We start from the raw sequence: 15,929 nt of genomic DNA, 5'->3' as shown, positions 1-15,929 counted from the left end.
TGATCACTGGTCTAAGCAGCTGTTACACACAGGATTAGCAGGTTCTGCCATTCAGACAACATGGTCTGTTTAAACTGGCAGGGAGAAGAAAGTAGAGGAAGACAAGGAGGGGAAGGGAGAGGTTATGACAGGCAGGAGCAGAGATGAAGCTGAGAATAAAGGCGCAGGAGGGAAAAGGAGGTGCGAAAGACGTGAAAGAGAGGGGGGAACACGTGATGTGAAAAGGGGAGAGGTGGAGGAGAGGGGGTGAGAGGTGAAAGGAGCAGAGCAGAGGGGTGGAATCGGGAAGAGTGTGAAGAGGAGTGTGAAGGGAAGGAGAGGGGGAAAGGGAAAAGGAGCTGAGAGAAGTCAGAAATTAGTGTGGAAGGAGAGGAGAGAGGAGGTAAAAGCCAATGTTGTAAGAATCAGAGCCAGGGAAGCAGCTTAAAAGGAGCTGACAATGAGAATATTGTTCCTCCTCTGTTTTTCATCCAGTTTGTGGTTTCTTGTCTCACTTATGTAAGGTCTGTCTTTCAGAGTGTGAAAGTGTGTCATCCAGCCACCTTTTGTAATTGTGCTGGTACAAGGTGTTTGCAGAGAGGTAAGGTTGATAGGCTGATAACATGCCTGGCTTAAGGGGTGGAAAGACATTTCCATGCTGAGCGGCCGGCTCACAATAGCATCTAACTTGCTTCCCTTGTGTCTCACCTGTCCTGCCTCCATTCTGTCTTACATCTCCTCATATTGCACTTAGCCTTAGCCCTCCCCGCCCTGTCTCGCTCCTGTTTTTCCTTGTGTCTTGTAAATGGAGAAACACATCAGGGAGCCCTGTTGTTATGAGCTCTATCTTTCCTCGGCTGCTATTTGTTGTTTAGTCCCCCCCCCTCACTTTCTGCTTCCACCTCTTCTCTTGTGTGTCTAGCAAGGTGTGCAACAGCACTGTGGCAGCCAGGCAGCTTTCTTAGTTTTCCGTTTGATGCATCGCGGCACATTTCACTGAAACAAGCCAGCGCTTCCTGGGACTGGCACTCATGCCTCGTGTCAGCGCTCCTTCACCATGCACTCCCCACTTTCGCTCATTACCCTCTTTCCTCTTTCTGCTCTCCCCTCCGCTCCTTTGCTTTCAGTCTATTCTGCTAGAAAGATAGGGAAATTGTACATTCAGACCTTCACACACACACACACTCACTCACACACACACACACACACACACACACACACACGCACACACACTATCTTACATATGCAGACGCTCAGCGCTGACAACTACGGCCTTTCCAGTCACACGTCTCACCACTACAATTTCTTCACATTCTCATGTGGCTCGACTGGAAAAGAAATTGTGCACACACACGCATAAACACCAACACCGACACAATCTCACAGTCATATTCTGGGCCTTTATCCCTTCTTGGTAATCTGTTTACGGAGTGCTGGACCCATTTGAGGGAGAATTTAATTGAAACCGGGGCTAATCTGATGATGCCACAGAGCGGCAGAGCCCTCAACCCTGCATCACCTCCAGTTAGGTTGCACCTTGTAGTCCTCACACTCAATACCTTGCTGCTTCATTTCATGCCTCACGGTTCAATGCGGCACTGCGCACTCATACATGCCACATTGATTGTTAATCCGACATTTGATATGCACAGTGCTCACTCAATTCTGATCTTGTTATTCTTGTTTGTGTCCACCCTCCTCCTCTTTACTCCCCACCAATTACCCAACCCTTGTCTGCCTCCTCCTTTTCCCTCTCTCTTTATCCAGGATGGATATTACTCCCACCGGCCAAAGGAGAAAAGTAAAGTGGACAGCAACAACGAGAACTCCGTGCCCAAAGACTTTGAGAACATAGACAATAGTAACTTTGGTGCACGCTCACAGCCGCACCGGCAGTCTGTAGGGGCCACCAGCAGCAAGCAGCAGCGGGGGCACCTGCAGGAGAAGGCCCACGCCCAGCAGCAGGCATGGCGGGACAGCTCCCCGAGTCTGGGTCGCAGCTCAAACGAAGTGCTACCTGTAGGTCACCAGCCGCTGGCTGTTGGCAACAATGCCTCCTACCCGGGCGGTCAGGGTGTCGCCGGAGTGTCGCATCAACAGTACCGTGCCTCACAGGCCCAGCAGGCCCAGTCACAGCACAGACATCAGCACCCCCACAGGAGGCAAGCGACCGCAGCGCCACTGGAGGTGACCTACGACCAGCCACCAAAGTGCGAGATCAGTGGGAAGGAAGCCATTTCAGCTCTATCCAGAGCCAAGAGCAAGGAGTGCCGGCAACAAATTGCTGAAGTGTACTGTAGACACAAGGAAGGGCAGTTAATGCCTGAGAAGGTCACTCGCTACTGCCCCCTCGAGGGTGAGTAATTCTCATCGTAATTAATTTGATTGATTATTTGATTTTAGTTCATACGGTTATATCTATGGAGTTAGTCACTTTGTATTCTGCACATAAATTGTCTCACAGAACGGGTCGATATCTGTCAAGGTTCCCGGCGTGAGGACATCTGATTGTTGAGTTGCAAAAGCCTGTGTTATGCAAAATGCCACATAGATATCTTAAAGGCCCTGAAAACTCTTCTTGAATTTCAAGTATTTCTCTATGATATTACATTTTTTTCATGACTAAGAAATCAACAACCAAAGTACTGAAAAAACATCAATCCTACAACTGAAATTTGTGACATCCCTTTTACTCATTTGATGCAAGGACAAAATACAGAAATACAGGAATGTCTCTGATGTGAAATAACTAAAAACTATTCAAACGTTGGCAGAAAAATTTAGGTTCAAGACTGTTAATCAAGAATGTGGCTGAGAAAAAAAGGTTTTTAAGGTCTTTAAAGGTCCACTGTGTGAGATTTAGGGCAATCTATTGGCAGAATATGAGATACAAGATATTTCATTAGCGTATAATCACTTGAAAACAATAATACTAATTGTATTTTCATTATCTAAGAAAGAGCCATTTTTATCCATAGAGGGAGCGGGTCCTCTTCTACGGAGTCTGCCATGTTGCACCACCAAGTTTCTACAGCAACCCAGAACAGACAAACCAAGCACTACATCTAGATACAGCCTTTAATTTATACATATTGTTTCTATATTATATAATCCCACACTCTGGACCTTTAACACCTTACAGTTTGATTTTTTTTACCTAAATGTCAAAAAAGATTACTTGTTACTGTTTGTTAAATTTATTAGTAATGAATGATTTAGCTCGGTGGACGAAGCAGGACACTAGAGGTTAGAGGTTGGGTTCATGCTAAGGCCAAACACTATGTATGCACTCAAATTGCTGTAAGATATAGGAGGATTAATAAATCTACCAAATGCAGCATTTATGTGAAAGCAGTAAAAATAGATGAGGCAGAGGAGCCACTCTTAACCGACCCACACTGCAGTGTTCTTTGAACAATTGTTCATCTCAAATCACTTCAGAAGTAGATTAAAAATCAGGAGATCAATACGCTAATAGAGATTTTTGCTGAGTTGATTATTCTAGTGGACTTATTAAAGTACAGGAAAGAAAGGAAAAACCGCCTGGAAATAATGCTGACAGGTTGTCAATGTCTTTCCTCATATAGTTTGACATTTAATTTTTTTCAAATTATTTCCTCCTACTCTCTGCTGTACAAGCGCTTTTTGTATCGCAAAAGGAAAAATAGTATCCGCGAAAGCTGAGCACAAAGAGTGGAGACTGACCATTCTGGCTTTAGTACATAGTAAAATATTTCCTGTTCTTGTAATTGCAATTTTCGTCAAAGGAAGAAATGTCTTTTTTTTTGCTGATGTGTAATTGGGGAAGTAAATTGTAGGAGAAAATGGGGATGAGGCTTGTATTCTCTCCAAATTGGTTTCCAATTTTCATTTGTTTTGTGAAGCTGGCCACAGAACACAGGTTCTCCGTTCTTTTTTCTCAAACAGACGCTCACAGACACACACACAGGCTTCTTTTTTTTTCTCTCTGAGAATTTCTGGACATCTGCAGTCTGGTTGTGGCTTCTGTAAACATAATCTGTTGCGGCTGCCGCGATCGGTGAGCAGCATGCATCAGCAACCGTGTTTAAGTGAACAGCACACACACACACACATGCATACACTCATGGGAGTGGACTGGATACTGTATGGACAGCAGGAGAGGAGGAGAAAGCTATTATACATCCTGCCTGTTTCTAGTCAGATACCTTTCCGGCCCTCGTTCATGTTATTGGAACTCAAGGAGGCACCATGACTTAGCAACTTTTGTGCATTCCCCTTCCCAAGAGCAGGAGTATCGTTTGTCTGTGCCTAAGCTCCTGTCATCTCACACAGCAACTCACCATCCTACTCAAACTGACAGCTTGATCAAAGGAGACAAAGAAATTGAAAAGGGCTTTCCCCTGGTGGCTGGGCTGAAACAACACGACAGCTAAATTAAATCACTTTTCTTTCTTAGTCTCTACCTGCCTGCTGCCTGCCAACGTGTTATCTCTCTCTGTCTTTCTCTCTCTCTCTCTCTCTCTCTCTCTCTCCCTCCTCTGTTCCCCATCCCAATTCAAGTCCTAACCTTGTTAGCAGAAAATTGTCCAATTTGATTTGATCTGTTTTCTGTCCTTCAGGCCTTGCCTAGATTAGCAATTGTGTTAGCTCTGGTATTAGCATCATTGAATGTAGGAGGAACATATTCAATCTCTTTGTCTCCCATATGCTAACTCGGCTAATAATGATATGACTTGGCTGTGCAGCCCCAGCAGGGGCAGTCAGTGACCTTGTGCCCAGCTTGGATTTATAAAGAGAACTGGAGACAGTGTTGCAGTCGGGGCTACGTTCATTCATATTGTAGCTGCTCAGCGGCGCATGAAGCCAAAAAGGTTTGATTTCCAGGCATAAAACCACTTTCCGCACATGTTTCCACATTGTGTGGCCTATAGAGGAAGTACACTAGAGACTACTTCAGGCTTAGCCCTACACTAATTTGAATGGGTATTACATGATTTAACTGTGTGGCTTCTTTAGATTTTTAAAATATTATTGGACTACAGTAATCAAATTATGAAAAACTGTCATTTTGCAGGCTCAAAAAATGTATCCACCAATTTAGTCAAGTCAAGTCAACTTTATTATCAATGCTGGCATATGTACAGGACATACAGAGAATTGAAATTGCGTTTCCCTCTTATCCAGGTGCAAACAGCAACAAGCATGAAATATGAAAATACAAGTAAAAAATATAAAATATAATAAAAATATTAAAAATATATACAAGCTAAAAGACATCCAAGAAAAGACAAAGGCAAATCTGAAAGATATAAATATGCAATATGGCAAATATGGCAGTATGAACAAAATGAACAATGTAAACAGAAACAACTAACAGTAAGTATGGCAATATGGCAATACAGTATAAACAGAATTATCAGTATAACACATCTACACTTCTTTGTAAACTTATGGGAAAAAGTCTTTTTCAGTCCGTGTGCATCACGTGACGGATGCCATTGCTGTCATTAGACAGTTTGGCTGCTATGCCAAATTAGCTCCAAAGCCGAGCCAACCGATTTTAACCACAGTTTTAACCTAAAGGCCTTGTGCTGAAAATAATTTGTGTATGGGTCATACTTAAAGCTGCTATAATCATTAGCAGCCAACTGTTCCCCTCAGCTCAACGAGCTCTCTAGCTTATTGTTTTCTGGCTCTCATCTTAAATGTTTTGGTTCACTCTCACCTTTCTCATAACTTAATTTCCGGCTGCGTTATCGGCAGCAGGTAGCTGTTTTCAGCCACTCTGATATGCTACCTGCTTAGCACCAAACAGCAGACAGAGTTAGCGCCTGCTGCTAAACTTAGCGGAGCATCTGTTTCGCTCAGTTTGTTGTTGACTAGCTTCTCGTTAGCTCTTGTGTTAGCTGTTCGCCCGTTTGGCTGTTCCTTTGCATTGAACAGCATGCTGCCTGTGCAACGCGTTGTTAGCTGCTTGTAGCTATCTCCAAATGAATGCTATAGTTGCTTTGTGTCTACTGAATGTGTAAATATACTGTTTGCTAACACGTTTGCCGTGAAAAGGTGATAATATGTTGGTATTGTGTTCATTGTTATGTTTGGTTTGCCCCCATGTGGCCAAAAAAACATGATTACAGCAGGCGTAAAGAAATGGGAATAAACTGGTTACTGTGTTTAAATCAAACCCACGGGTATGATTTATATGTCTGCAAACCCGGCTTTGTGGATGTATGAAGTAGCAGACACCATCCTCGAGACATTTTCAAATGCAATTTGATACAAGTCCTTTGGGGTATAGCCCAGCTCTTGTTCTAACCCCTCATATGAGCAGTTAAGATGGAGGGTGGGTAAGAGCCCGAAGTTACACAAGATGATGAAGGAAGAGAGTGGGGTGATAGCAGATGAGGAAAAGGCAGTTTAAAAGATTGATGGCGATGGGAAGGATGATGAAGAGTGATGAGTTCAAGAGGAGGGCTTCTGTTTTTCCTTTTCGTAATAGGCCTGCGGCCTCTTCAGGTGCAGAGCCGGTCTACTTTACATGAAGCTCCTCTGCAGATAAACACACATGTTCGAGAAAACTGACAGTAAATTTTAAGTTCTCTCTCACACACAGCAGTGCTCATTAGTTCAGCTAGCTAGCATAGCACACACACTCAAAGTGCTTTGTGAAGCGACTGGCCAATTATCTGTGAGCAAAGCAAACCAGTGAACCTTCTTGGCTGGCCACCAATTACCGTTCAATCTGATACGGCCCACCGCAGATTTCCCCCCTGAGCTGTCATACACACACACTTCACACAGAGAGAGAGAAAGAAATGAGAAAGAAATATGAGTGACTGACAGGAGCCATGGCCAACTGGGGCCAATTGGAGCTAAGGGAGCGTGTCATTAACCCTAACCTTGTGGTCAACCTTTAAACAAAGCCATGTTGGAGGCACCTGCCCTTAAATTTGAATGAACGGGATTAGTTGAGCAGGAGGGGCCGAGCGTTCTTAGCACGGACACTTGCCCTTAAATTTTGAGTAATTACAGGACCTGAGGGCCAGACGGGGAGAGGAGCCGGGAGGGGCACTTTTGAGAAAACGTAACCTCAGGGGAATAAACAGCCCCAGCCTTAGTATTGCCTCAGCTTCTTCTACTTCATTGGCACAAACAGGCTCTTGGGAACTGAAGTCCCAAATTATAGTCATTAATCTCCTTAAGGCACGTTCAGTGAACAAACATGTCTCATAAGCTGCATGTGTGCGTTTGCTGTAATAACCGAAGATTCAAAAACAAACTGTCTGTGATAATGTTAGGGGACTCGATGGTGCAAAACTGCTTCGAGGAAGGTTTTTCCAGGTTTGAAGCAGAAGTGCTTGCTTTTGAGTGGTTAGGGGGTGGTACAAAACCACACAATGGAGCTATGTGAGGTTACCAATGGCTCTCCAGAGATTGTTGGAATTGTTTAATTTGATAGTGGCTTGGCAGGCCACAACCAGGGAGGTATTTTTTCTGCATGCTTATTGTTGTCATTTGTGTGAAATCCAAGGCATCTTCGGGGAGTTTTGCCGGAGAGGAATGATGGCACATTGTCAAACCGTGCTCCACCCTGAAAGCCCCAGAGGAATTGCTTATAGGATTCCTGTCTGACTGAGGATAGTAGTTACAGTGTGTGTAGTGTCTGGTTGAAATTGTCATAGTTCCAATTCAATCACATAAGAAAATGGATGAGTGGGTCATGGTTTTTGTGTTTTGTTTTGTTTAGTTTTTTGTTACACGGCAGGGCTGAACGAGCTGCATGACTTTTTATTCTTCCTACCTTACCTTCATTTACTTTTCTGTGTATCTCCATGCAGAGCATTCATTAATTAATTCATAATCTGAAGTAAAACTCAATGTAAAATGACAATGTATAATAACCACTGAATGTTCACTTTTGACATAGCAGATAATAACTATGAATATGCTAATCATACCACTTCAACTGCTGCTTAGCGTGTTGCCTAGCAACCTTGTTGTTTAGCTATTTCCATTTATTGTTTAATAAAAGAATAACATTTAATTATCATAAATAACTATATTCATTATGCTTTGGCACTTGCTTTCTTTGTCCCTTGAAGATATTTATACGTGCTCCTCATCATGTATTGACTAATGGTGCCGTTTGTGCAGCATAACAGATTTGATTTGGTAATCACACAAGCAGACGGGCCCTGATTGTATTACTGATCAAGAATCCATGCAGTGTTTTGTGAGTTAACACGAGTATAGTTTTCTGTTACGGTTTCATAAACATGCACATTGTCTCTGTGCCTTACAGGTAAAGCCAATGCTAATGTCCAGTGGGACGAGGACTCTGCTGAGAGCTTTCCATCAAAACCAGTCAGGATAGCGTTCGTCCTGGTGGTCCACGGACGAGCGTCTCGCCAGTTTCAGCGCCTCTTCAAAGCCATCTACCACACCTCGCACTACTACTACATACACGTCGATCAGGTGAGCCAAAGAGAGCCTACAAATAATGCAGCATACAAGAAATCAGTCAAGCCCTTCAAAGTCCATTGTTTTATCCAAGGAAGCTTGGTTAGAAGATTGCATTAACTTGTAAAATTGAATCTTTTAATCAGACACAGTACTAATCAGTGTGCAATCATTACCTTTCTTCCAGCGCTCTAACTACCTGCACAGGCAGGTGCATGCCTTGGCTGCGCAGTATCCAAATGTGAGGGTGACACCCTGGCGCATGGCCACTATCTGGGGCGGTGCCAGTCTGCTGACCATGTATCTTCGCAGCATGGCTGACCTGCTGGCCATGAGGGACTGGAGCTGGGATTTCTTCATCAACCTCAGTGCTGCCGACTACCCCATAAGGTAACAAAGATGGATCTCACAGCATAGGGGAGTTCAGTAAAAGATGGTGGTGCAGGCCTGAGAGGAAGGCAGAAGCCAGTAATGAATTGTCCTGTAAGGAAATGAAGTCAGGTTTAGGGGCAAGCATCTAATATAGGTGACAAACGCTGTCACCAGGGCACAAACAATAGCAGACTGCTCTCAGCCAATAAGAAAGAAATTCAATACATCTGGTCTGGGCTCCTGTGGTTAACTGTGAGCTTTAAATAAAGAGTCACTCCAAACAAAACAGATCAATGAAGTAGAACCTCTGCTTTTCTCAAACACTATTCGTTAACACCTTCTCTTCTAAGTCCCTGCTTCCTTGCATGCACTCCATTGAACGGGTTACATGGTGAACTGATTACAATTTAATTGCCCTGGGTCAATACCTATTGACTTTCCAGGTCCGTTGTGTACTGTACGGTCCGAAAGTCATCTCTCCACTTGAAAACATCGCTTTTAAGAAGCTGTAAAGGGTAATTAAAGCCACAAAGTCTACGTGAACTGGACATGAAGTCATGGAAATAGGCTATGGGAGGAGAAATTTTGTGACTTGTACTTTTAAAAAAAAATTTTTTTAAGCGAGTTTATAGTCCTTTTGGGAGTTCAGGGTCTGCTGGATTTTTGATGTAGCTCTGCAGCAGCCAATTAAAATCTCCCTTTTAAAGAGAGAGTTATCTCTCCTGCGCAGCCAGATGTCCACCCGTTGAATTTAGACAAGCTGTAATGGCCACTGGCTAACGCTAAAGCTGGATCTGATGTCACCACAGCTGGAGTCAAGATGCAAATGTGGATTTTTGTTCAGGGACGGGTTCAGTCTTGTTGCGTTTTTTTTTCTCACCGTATCGATGAACGCTGCTGGCATGCAGTCTGTGTTTCTGCACCAGTGTGTGCACGTCTGAGTTTATGTCATGCCATCTGCATAGTTCAGTGTGTCTCAGCACCTGTCTGTGTATTTATCCTGTCTGTACGCCTGTCTGTCTGATTAAAGGTATTTTTGCAAGTGCGCGCACCAAGACACTGTTTCCTTCCCATCTTCTGGCTCCTCATTTGCATGAGGGCGATGTTGTTGAGAAAAGGGCTGACAGTGGAGGTTTTAAGCCCCATCTGTTGGGAAACGAAACGATTGATGGAGCGAAGGAGGGAGCCGAGAGGCAGAAATGACAGGGAGAGGCGAGAGAGCGAAAATAAGCAGTTAGGTGTAGGGGAACAAGAAAGAACTGCATGTTGTGGATCCATGCAATATGGAAATATGTAAATTGCACTCTTGTATCTTTGCTTAGCAAGTGCATTTGTAACCACAGCTTGGATTTGACCAAGACTGTGTGCTGCATATTTACAGAGTCAAAATGTGGTCCTTTTTAAGTGGCAGGCCTTGGTTCAGGCCCCTGTGAGAGGGAGCATCCACGCTACTCTTGTGTCCTCAAGCAAGAAACTGAAACCCATTCAGCTGTTTTGTCGCTGACAGTCCTTTCTGATTTCTTTGGGAAAACAGGATCAGGCAGAAAGACACTTTCTCTCTCGGAAATAAACACCTCAGCATTACATCATCATTATGGACTTACTATAGCACACTGCAGCGCGGACAAACACGTTGCGAATAAGCAGATGCTTCACTTTTACCAAGCGAGCGTTAAAGGGCCCGTTCGGGTTATCTGAAGCAGGGTACATTCATGAGATACATTGTTGGCGTGTTACGTACAGTAGACAGCAGTCAGCTCGCCTCAGTTTGGAGAAGCAGATAGAGATCATGGCACTGAAGCAGAGCTATGCACTGCTGTGGACAGTCTCAGCAGAAGAAATGAATTGCAGCCACCTCACAAAAGTCAATATAAATATTGGTTTTATTAGGGGAATTTTAGCCGCTTTACCTTGGCATCGGGCATCCCTTTTCTTTGGCTTCCTTCAAGCTTCATCAGAACTTTTTATCAGATGATCGCATAGCTTCGGAAAACCCCCACCCACACCCACACCATCCCATTTCTGTTACTTTCCAAAAATGTACAACCAACTTCACGTTGTGACACAGTTTGAACAGTCTGAAACAATATTTTCAAGCATAACCTAACCTTTATTTTTCTACCACCACGTCAGTTTATTTTTAGTCGTAACCTATTATATTTATATTCATCACAATACATATATTCAGCTGAAATGTATTAATATGTATTGTCTTAATGTAGCTTTAAATTTCCATTTTCCAAATGGCACTCCGCTGTGACCACACTGTGCAGGAGCAGGCAGGAAAGGGTGAGGGCTCCCCTGCCCTGCGCTGCCCTGACCACTGCTGTTGTTATCAGTGGGACTGGAGACAAGCATTATTTCCCCTCTAATTCCCTGATAATGTCTGTCCTGCCGCATGGATGGCTCTCAAAGGCAAACCTAGAGCCCCTCACACCAGCAGAGGGGCTGTGTGTCCAGAGGGAGATATAATGTGTGTGTGTGTGTGTGTGTCCAGAGAGGCCAGAGGATGAGTTACACACTTGCTTTGTCAGAGTACAACCCTCTTTCCCAGCTTTTATCTACACAGTCTCCTTGTTCTTACCTCTTTTTTCCCCTTTAAAGCCACTTTCATGGACTTTACAGCAGCTTTTAGGAAGTCTGAGCTTTGTGAGACAATGACTGGCTGCAGGCGTCATATCTTCTAATCTCTGTCACTTTGTCATCTCCATCAGGAAAGTGTTGCATCTTATATTTTAGCTTTGTACCATAAGTGATGGGTGTCATTTCCTCTTGTGGGAAAAAAAGCCTTTAGAGCTAAGTCATTTGAAAATGTAATTTTAAAAACGTTAAAAAAAAAATTTTTTAAACTTGCAGGATTTTTGAATGAAGTTAACTTTTTGTAGGTTTTTCCAGGACAAAGATGATGAATGTATGATCCGTCTCTCATCCGTTTGAGTGTTGTTAGAGTGCGGATTCAAACCACTGGAATTCAGCTATTCCCCTCAGGAATGGTATATTTAAAGTCCTCGTTCTAAAAAGGCACATTATTAATTTAACACCAAGACCATGGAAGTGAAACAGTGGCGTAATGATGAAGTTTAATTGGCTATAATATTAAAAAAGTGTTGTTGTTTTTTTTAGCTGTCAGGTGGGTTTGAAACTCACAGCAGCGTGTGTGAATGTGTGTGTGTGTGTGTGTTTTACTGTAATGTGTGTGTGAATACCACTGTGAGACAGAGCAGCCACAGGGCTGACAGTAAGCAAACTAGACCCAGTGGACGGGGTGACCACTCAGGTGGCAAATCTGGAGCTTGACATGAATTCCCCTCGCTCTGTGTGTGTGTGTGTGTGTGTGTGTGTGTGTATGTATGTCTGTGTGTGTGTGTGTATGTGTGTGTGTGTGTGTGCCTGCAAGCATTTTCTGCGTCTGTGCATGTATATTGTATTGTCAGTGTGCATACAAGCAGATACACAGCGTCTATGCCTGTGTGTGTGCGTGTGTGTGTGTGTGTGTGTGTGTGTGTGTGTGTGTGTGTGGGAAGCAGAGACTGAGAAGACTGCATGTGTCTGTACAGCACATCATCAGTTAGGCTTTATGGCTCAGGACCTCCTAAGATAAGCCCCCCAGGCTGTGAAATTGCTCCTTCAAGAGAAAATGACATTAATATGCGCTTGTCCCTCCCCCCACTGATCCTTGAGCTTTTTACCAGGGCCTCGCTGCTCTTTTGGAAAGGCAAGCCAAGCCATCATGAAAGGCTTCACCACAGATGAAATGTTAGAGCCATTGACTGGGGCATAGCCTGCAGAGCAAAGCTTTTAGCCTGTCTGGCCTGTATATGAGGAAGTAGACTGCTCTACAATGTAAGAGCAGCATGAAGCCATTCATCAAAATCATGGATAACACAATCTTTTGTATGATCCTAAATAGTTTTAACGGCTTGAAGGAACTGAGGGACTGACGCCGACTACAGCTTTAATTGATTACTGTGAGACTTAAAGCCACTGAAAACTTGGTTTAATGTTTCTCCATAGCACTCCACTCAAAGCCACACTACTTAACCCTCGCTATGCAGCATGATGTACATGCAGACATAGCAGCATGGTTTGTCACAACTACTTTGGCGCCAATTGTGGTCCACACGCACAGTGAATGGACTTTTCAGTGAAGTAGGAGACAACTTATGTCTGCTGGTTTTGATTCAAGATTACAGATAGCTCACTAGCTCATTGAACTTTTGTTGTAGAAAATTCATATCAGACACAAATTATTATTCCAAGTAGAGTCAGGGCAGCATCTGTAATGTGCGTTTAATGTGTCTGCAGAGGATCTCTAAATGTTCATGACTAATTAAGCAACAAGGAAAGTTTAAGATTGGAGCAATAAATTATCTTAGTTATGTTTAACAGTCTAACACTGTAAACAGTCTCATCAGGACTCTGTGGGTGTGGTTTGATCACATTTGACTGACAGCTTTATTACATTTATTACGTTATGATTGATTATGAAGTGTTGCTAAATCATGATTTGTAAGTGACATCTCCCTTTTTTCCGTCTGAGCCCCTTGAGAAAAGCGAGGAAACACAAACACAGAAGTCTCCAGTGTGAAATACAAACAAAACAATCTGATCTTTGGGAAAATGTGTTTCTTGTAAGACGCCATCAATCATAGTAAGAAGCTCATCAGTTAATGTTTTGACATATTTCTGATGTTTTCATATAACAAGAGATAACTGGACGACTTGATGTGTCTTTAAGGAACTTTTTAAAGGAGTCAGTAACAATTCATTTTCTTTTTCCCACACTGTAACACATTGTGCTGTACTACACCAAAAGCTATGTCTCACATATGTTTCCCAGTCAAACATAAGTCATTTTCTTCCATTTCAGGACCAATAACCAGCTGGTGGCCTTCCTGTCAAAATACAGAGACATGAACTTCATCAAGTCCCACGGCAGAGACAACGCCAGGTGAGATGCCAATTTTTCAAACTTTTAATCTCCACACAACGCCCCACCCTCTCCCTCTCTCTCTCTCTCTCTCTCTCTCTCTCTCTCTCTCTCTCTCTCTCTCTCTCACTCTCTCTCTTTGGCTAGCTCTCTGTGTTTGTCTCTCTTACTCACACACAGCAGCACCTATGCACACACACACACACACACACACACACACACACACACACACACACACAGCAAACTCCTGCCAGCACGGCATGGTCACTGAATCATAATACAATTAGCTCCCATCTGTGGCTTCATTAATTAACCTTCTTGGTGGGGTGAGCTAGCGAGGTCGCTGCCAGAACGCCCTTCTCTGCCGCCGTCACCCTGCTGCCCTCTGCTTTCTGCCTCATCGCACCCCAGTGACAAACAAGTCAGCACCCGATACTGCGGGCAAAAAGTTCCCCCCAAAAAAACACATGAAAAAAGAAAAAGCATTGAATGCATGAGTCAGTGTGACTCAGCGCTACCTTTTTGTATTTGCGGTCACAGATTTATATTCAGCGCTGTTGAAGATAAAAAGTGAGACTGTTTTGTTCCTGATTTAATTCCATATTAACAATAAATATGTCTGTAATCCACCACTACAGTATATGCATATTGTCGTATCCACCTGTATATGTGCCTGTGTGCCATGAGGTCAATACCTCAACTGTCTTTGTCACTGTAAAGAGAACAGTGGGAACAATCTGACCTGGATGACCTGAAATTGACTCCTATTTGACATTTGATGCATTTACAGGAGTAACACCATCCATTATGTATACACGGTGTCACTCTTGTTGTTGATAAAAGTGTGTAGTGACAAGTGCGAAAAACACATTTGTCCAGTCATTTAAGGCCAAGTACTGAAGACACACTCTGCTAAAACGCAAAGATAGGCAATGTTTGGCTTACAAGTGTTAGAATTAATAATTACTGTTAAAAATGTTAATGTGTAGTCCCTTCAGTCAGCCGTTGTAGTATTTGTTGTTGCAAATTTTCACTCCCCCCCAAAAAAAGAAAATCTTTTAATAGGAGCAGATTCAGATTTTTAACCTGATTTTAATACAAGCACTCAAAAGTTATGTTTCCTACACCGAAGTTAACAGTCAACCAGGGCCTCTTGTAAGAAGCACAGCTTGAAAGAAATTGGGAAAAAATATAAATGAGGTGCCGATTATGTACAAGCATCCCTCTTAATACAAAACAAGCACCACAAAGTGTGTGTTTTTTTATGGAAATGTTTTGATTTTCACCAAGATTTTGGCTGTTTGTATTTCTTTCCACCATATAAATTCACAAAAATAATTGTCCCTCGCTGGTTTTATGTATTTAAATATATTCAGTAGTCAGCAGTATAAGCATATATTTGTGTGCTTTCTCTAGGTTTATCCGTAAACAGGGTCTGGATCGTTTGTTTTACGAGTGCGACACCCACATGTGGAGGCTGGGGGACCGTAAAATCCCAGAAGGCATCTCTGTGGACGGCGGGTCCGACTGGTTCCTTCTCAACCGCATGTTCGTCGAGTATGTCATCAACTCCAAGGACGACTTGGTGACCAACATGAAGCGCTTCTACGCCTACACTCTGCTGCCTGCAGAGGTAACACACACACACACACACACACACACACACACCCCTAACACATTGAAGTACTTCTTAACCTTTGACTGACAGGTAAGCACTACTTTGTACTTACACTGCATCGCTTATGGAAACAGTATACATAGTTCTCTTTCGCCGCTGTGAAGGCGAGATGTAAAGGCTGACTTTCCAACCGTATACATTGGACGAGAACTGAATGATCTCTGTGAGGAAATTGGATTTTTATCATAAGCTACTGTGAATCTCCATTCTCATCTGCTGCTCTATTTCCTCTCTGTGAATTGAATGGTGTAAAAAATAAAAGGTATACAATTTTCTGTTACCGCCTCCCCCTCTGTCTCCCTATCCTATCGCCGTCTCTTTTTCTGTTCATCAATAGTCATTCTTCCACACGGTGCTGGAGAACAGCGCCCACTGTGAGAGCATGGTGGATAACAACCTGCGCATCACCAACTGGAACCGTAAACTGGGCTGCAAGTGCCAGTACAAGCACATCGTCGATTGGTGTGGATGCTCCCCAAATGATTTCAAGCCAGCAGACTTCCACCGCTTCCAGGTAATAATAACACA

The 15,929-nt window shown here is 43.3% G+C and overlaps 1 protein-coding gene across 1 annotated transcript in view; it reads left to right on the top strand.

Moving 5' to 3' along the window:
- Nucleotides 1-15,929, top strand: part of xylt1 (xylosyltransferase I) — a 75,627-nt gene that overhangs the window by 38,200 nt on the left and 21,498 nt on the right. The window contains exons 2-7 of the mRNA XM_010741418.3: nt 1,747-2,335; nt 8,264-8,436; nt 8,609-8,811; nt 13,664-13,744; nt 15,140-15,356; nt 15,739-15,915. Coding sequence (XP_010739720.3) covers nt 1,747-2,335; nt 8,264-8,436; nt 8,609-8,811; nt 13,664-13,744; nt 15,140-15,356; nt 15,739-15,915 — 1,440 coding nt within the window. The remainder of the gene's footprint in view (nt 1-1,746; nt 2,336-8,263; nt 8,437-8,608; nt 8,812-13,663; nt 13,745-15,139; nt 15,357-15,738; nt 15,916-15,929) is intronic.

This window comes from Larimichthys crocea, chromosome X (genome assembly GCF_000972845.2).
Source record: "Larimichthys crocea isolate SSNF chromosome X, L_crocea_2.0, whole genome shotgun sequence".
In the NCBI taxonomy this organism is placed as follows: domain Eukaryota; kingdom Metazoa; phylum Chordata; class Actinopteri; family Sciaenidae; genus Larimichthys; species Larimichthys crocea.
Note: the sequence above shows the minus strand (reverse complement) of the source record. Positions and strands in the feature narration are given on the sequence as shown.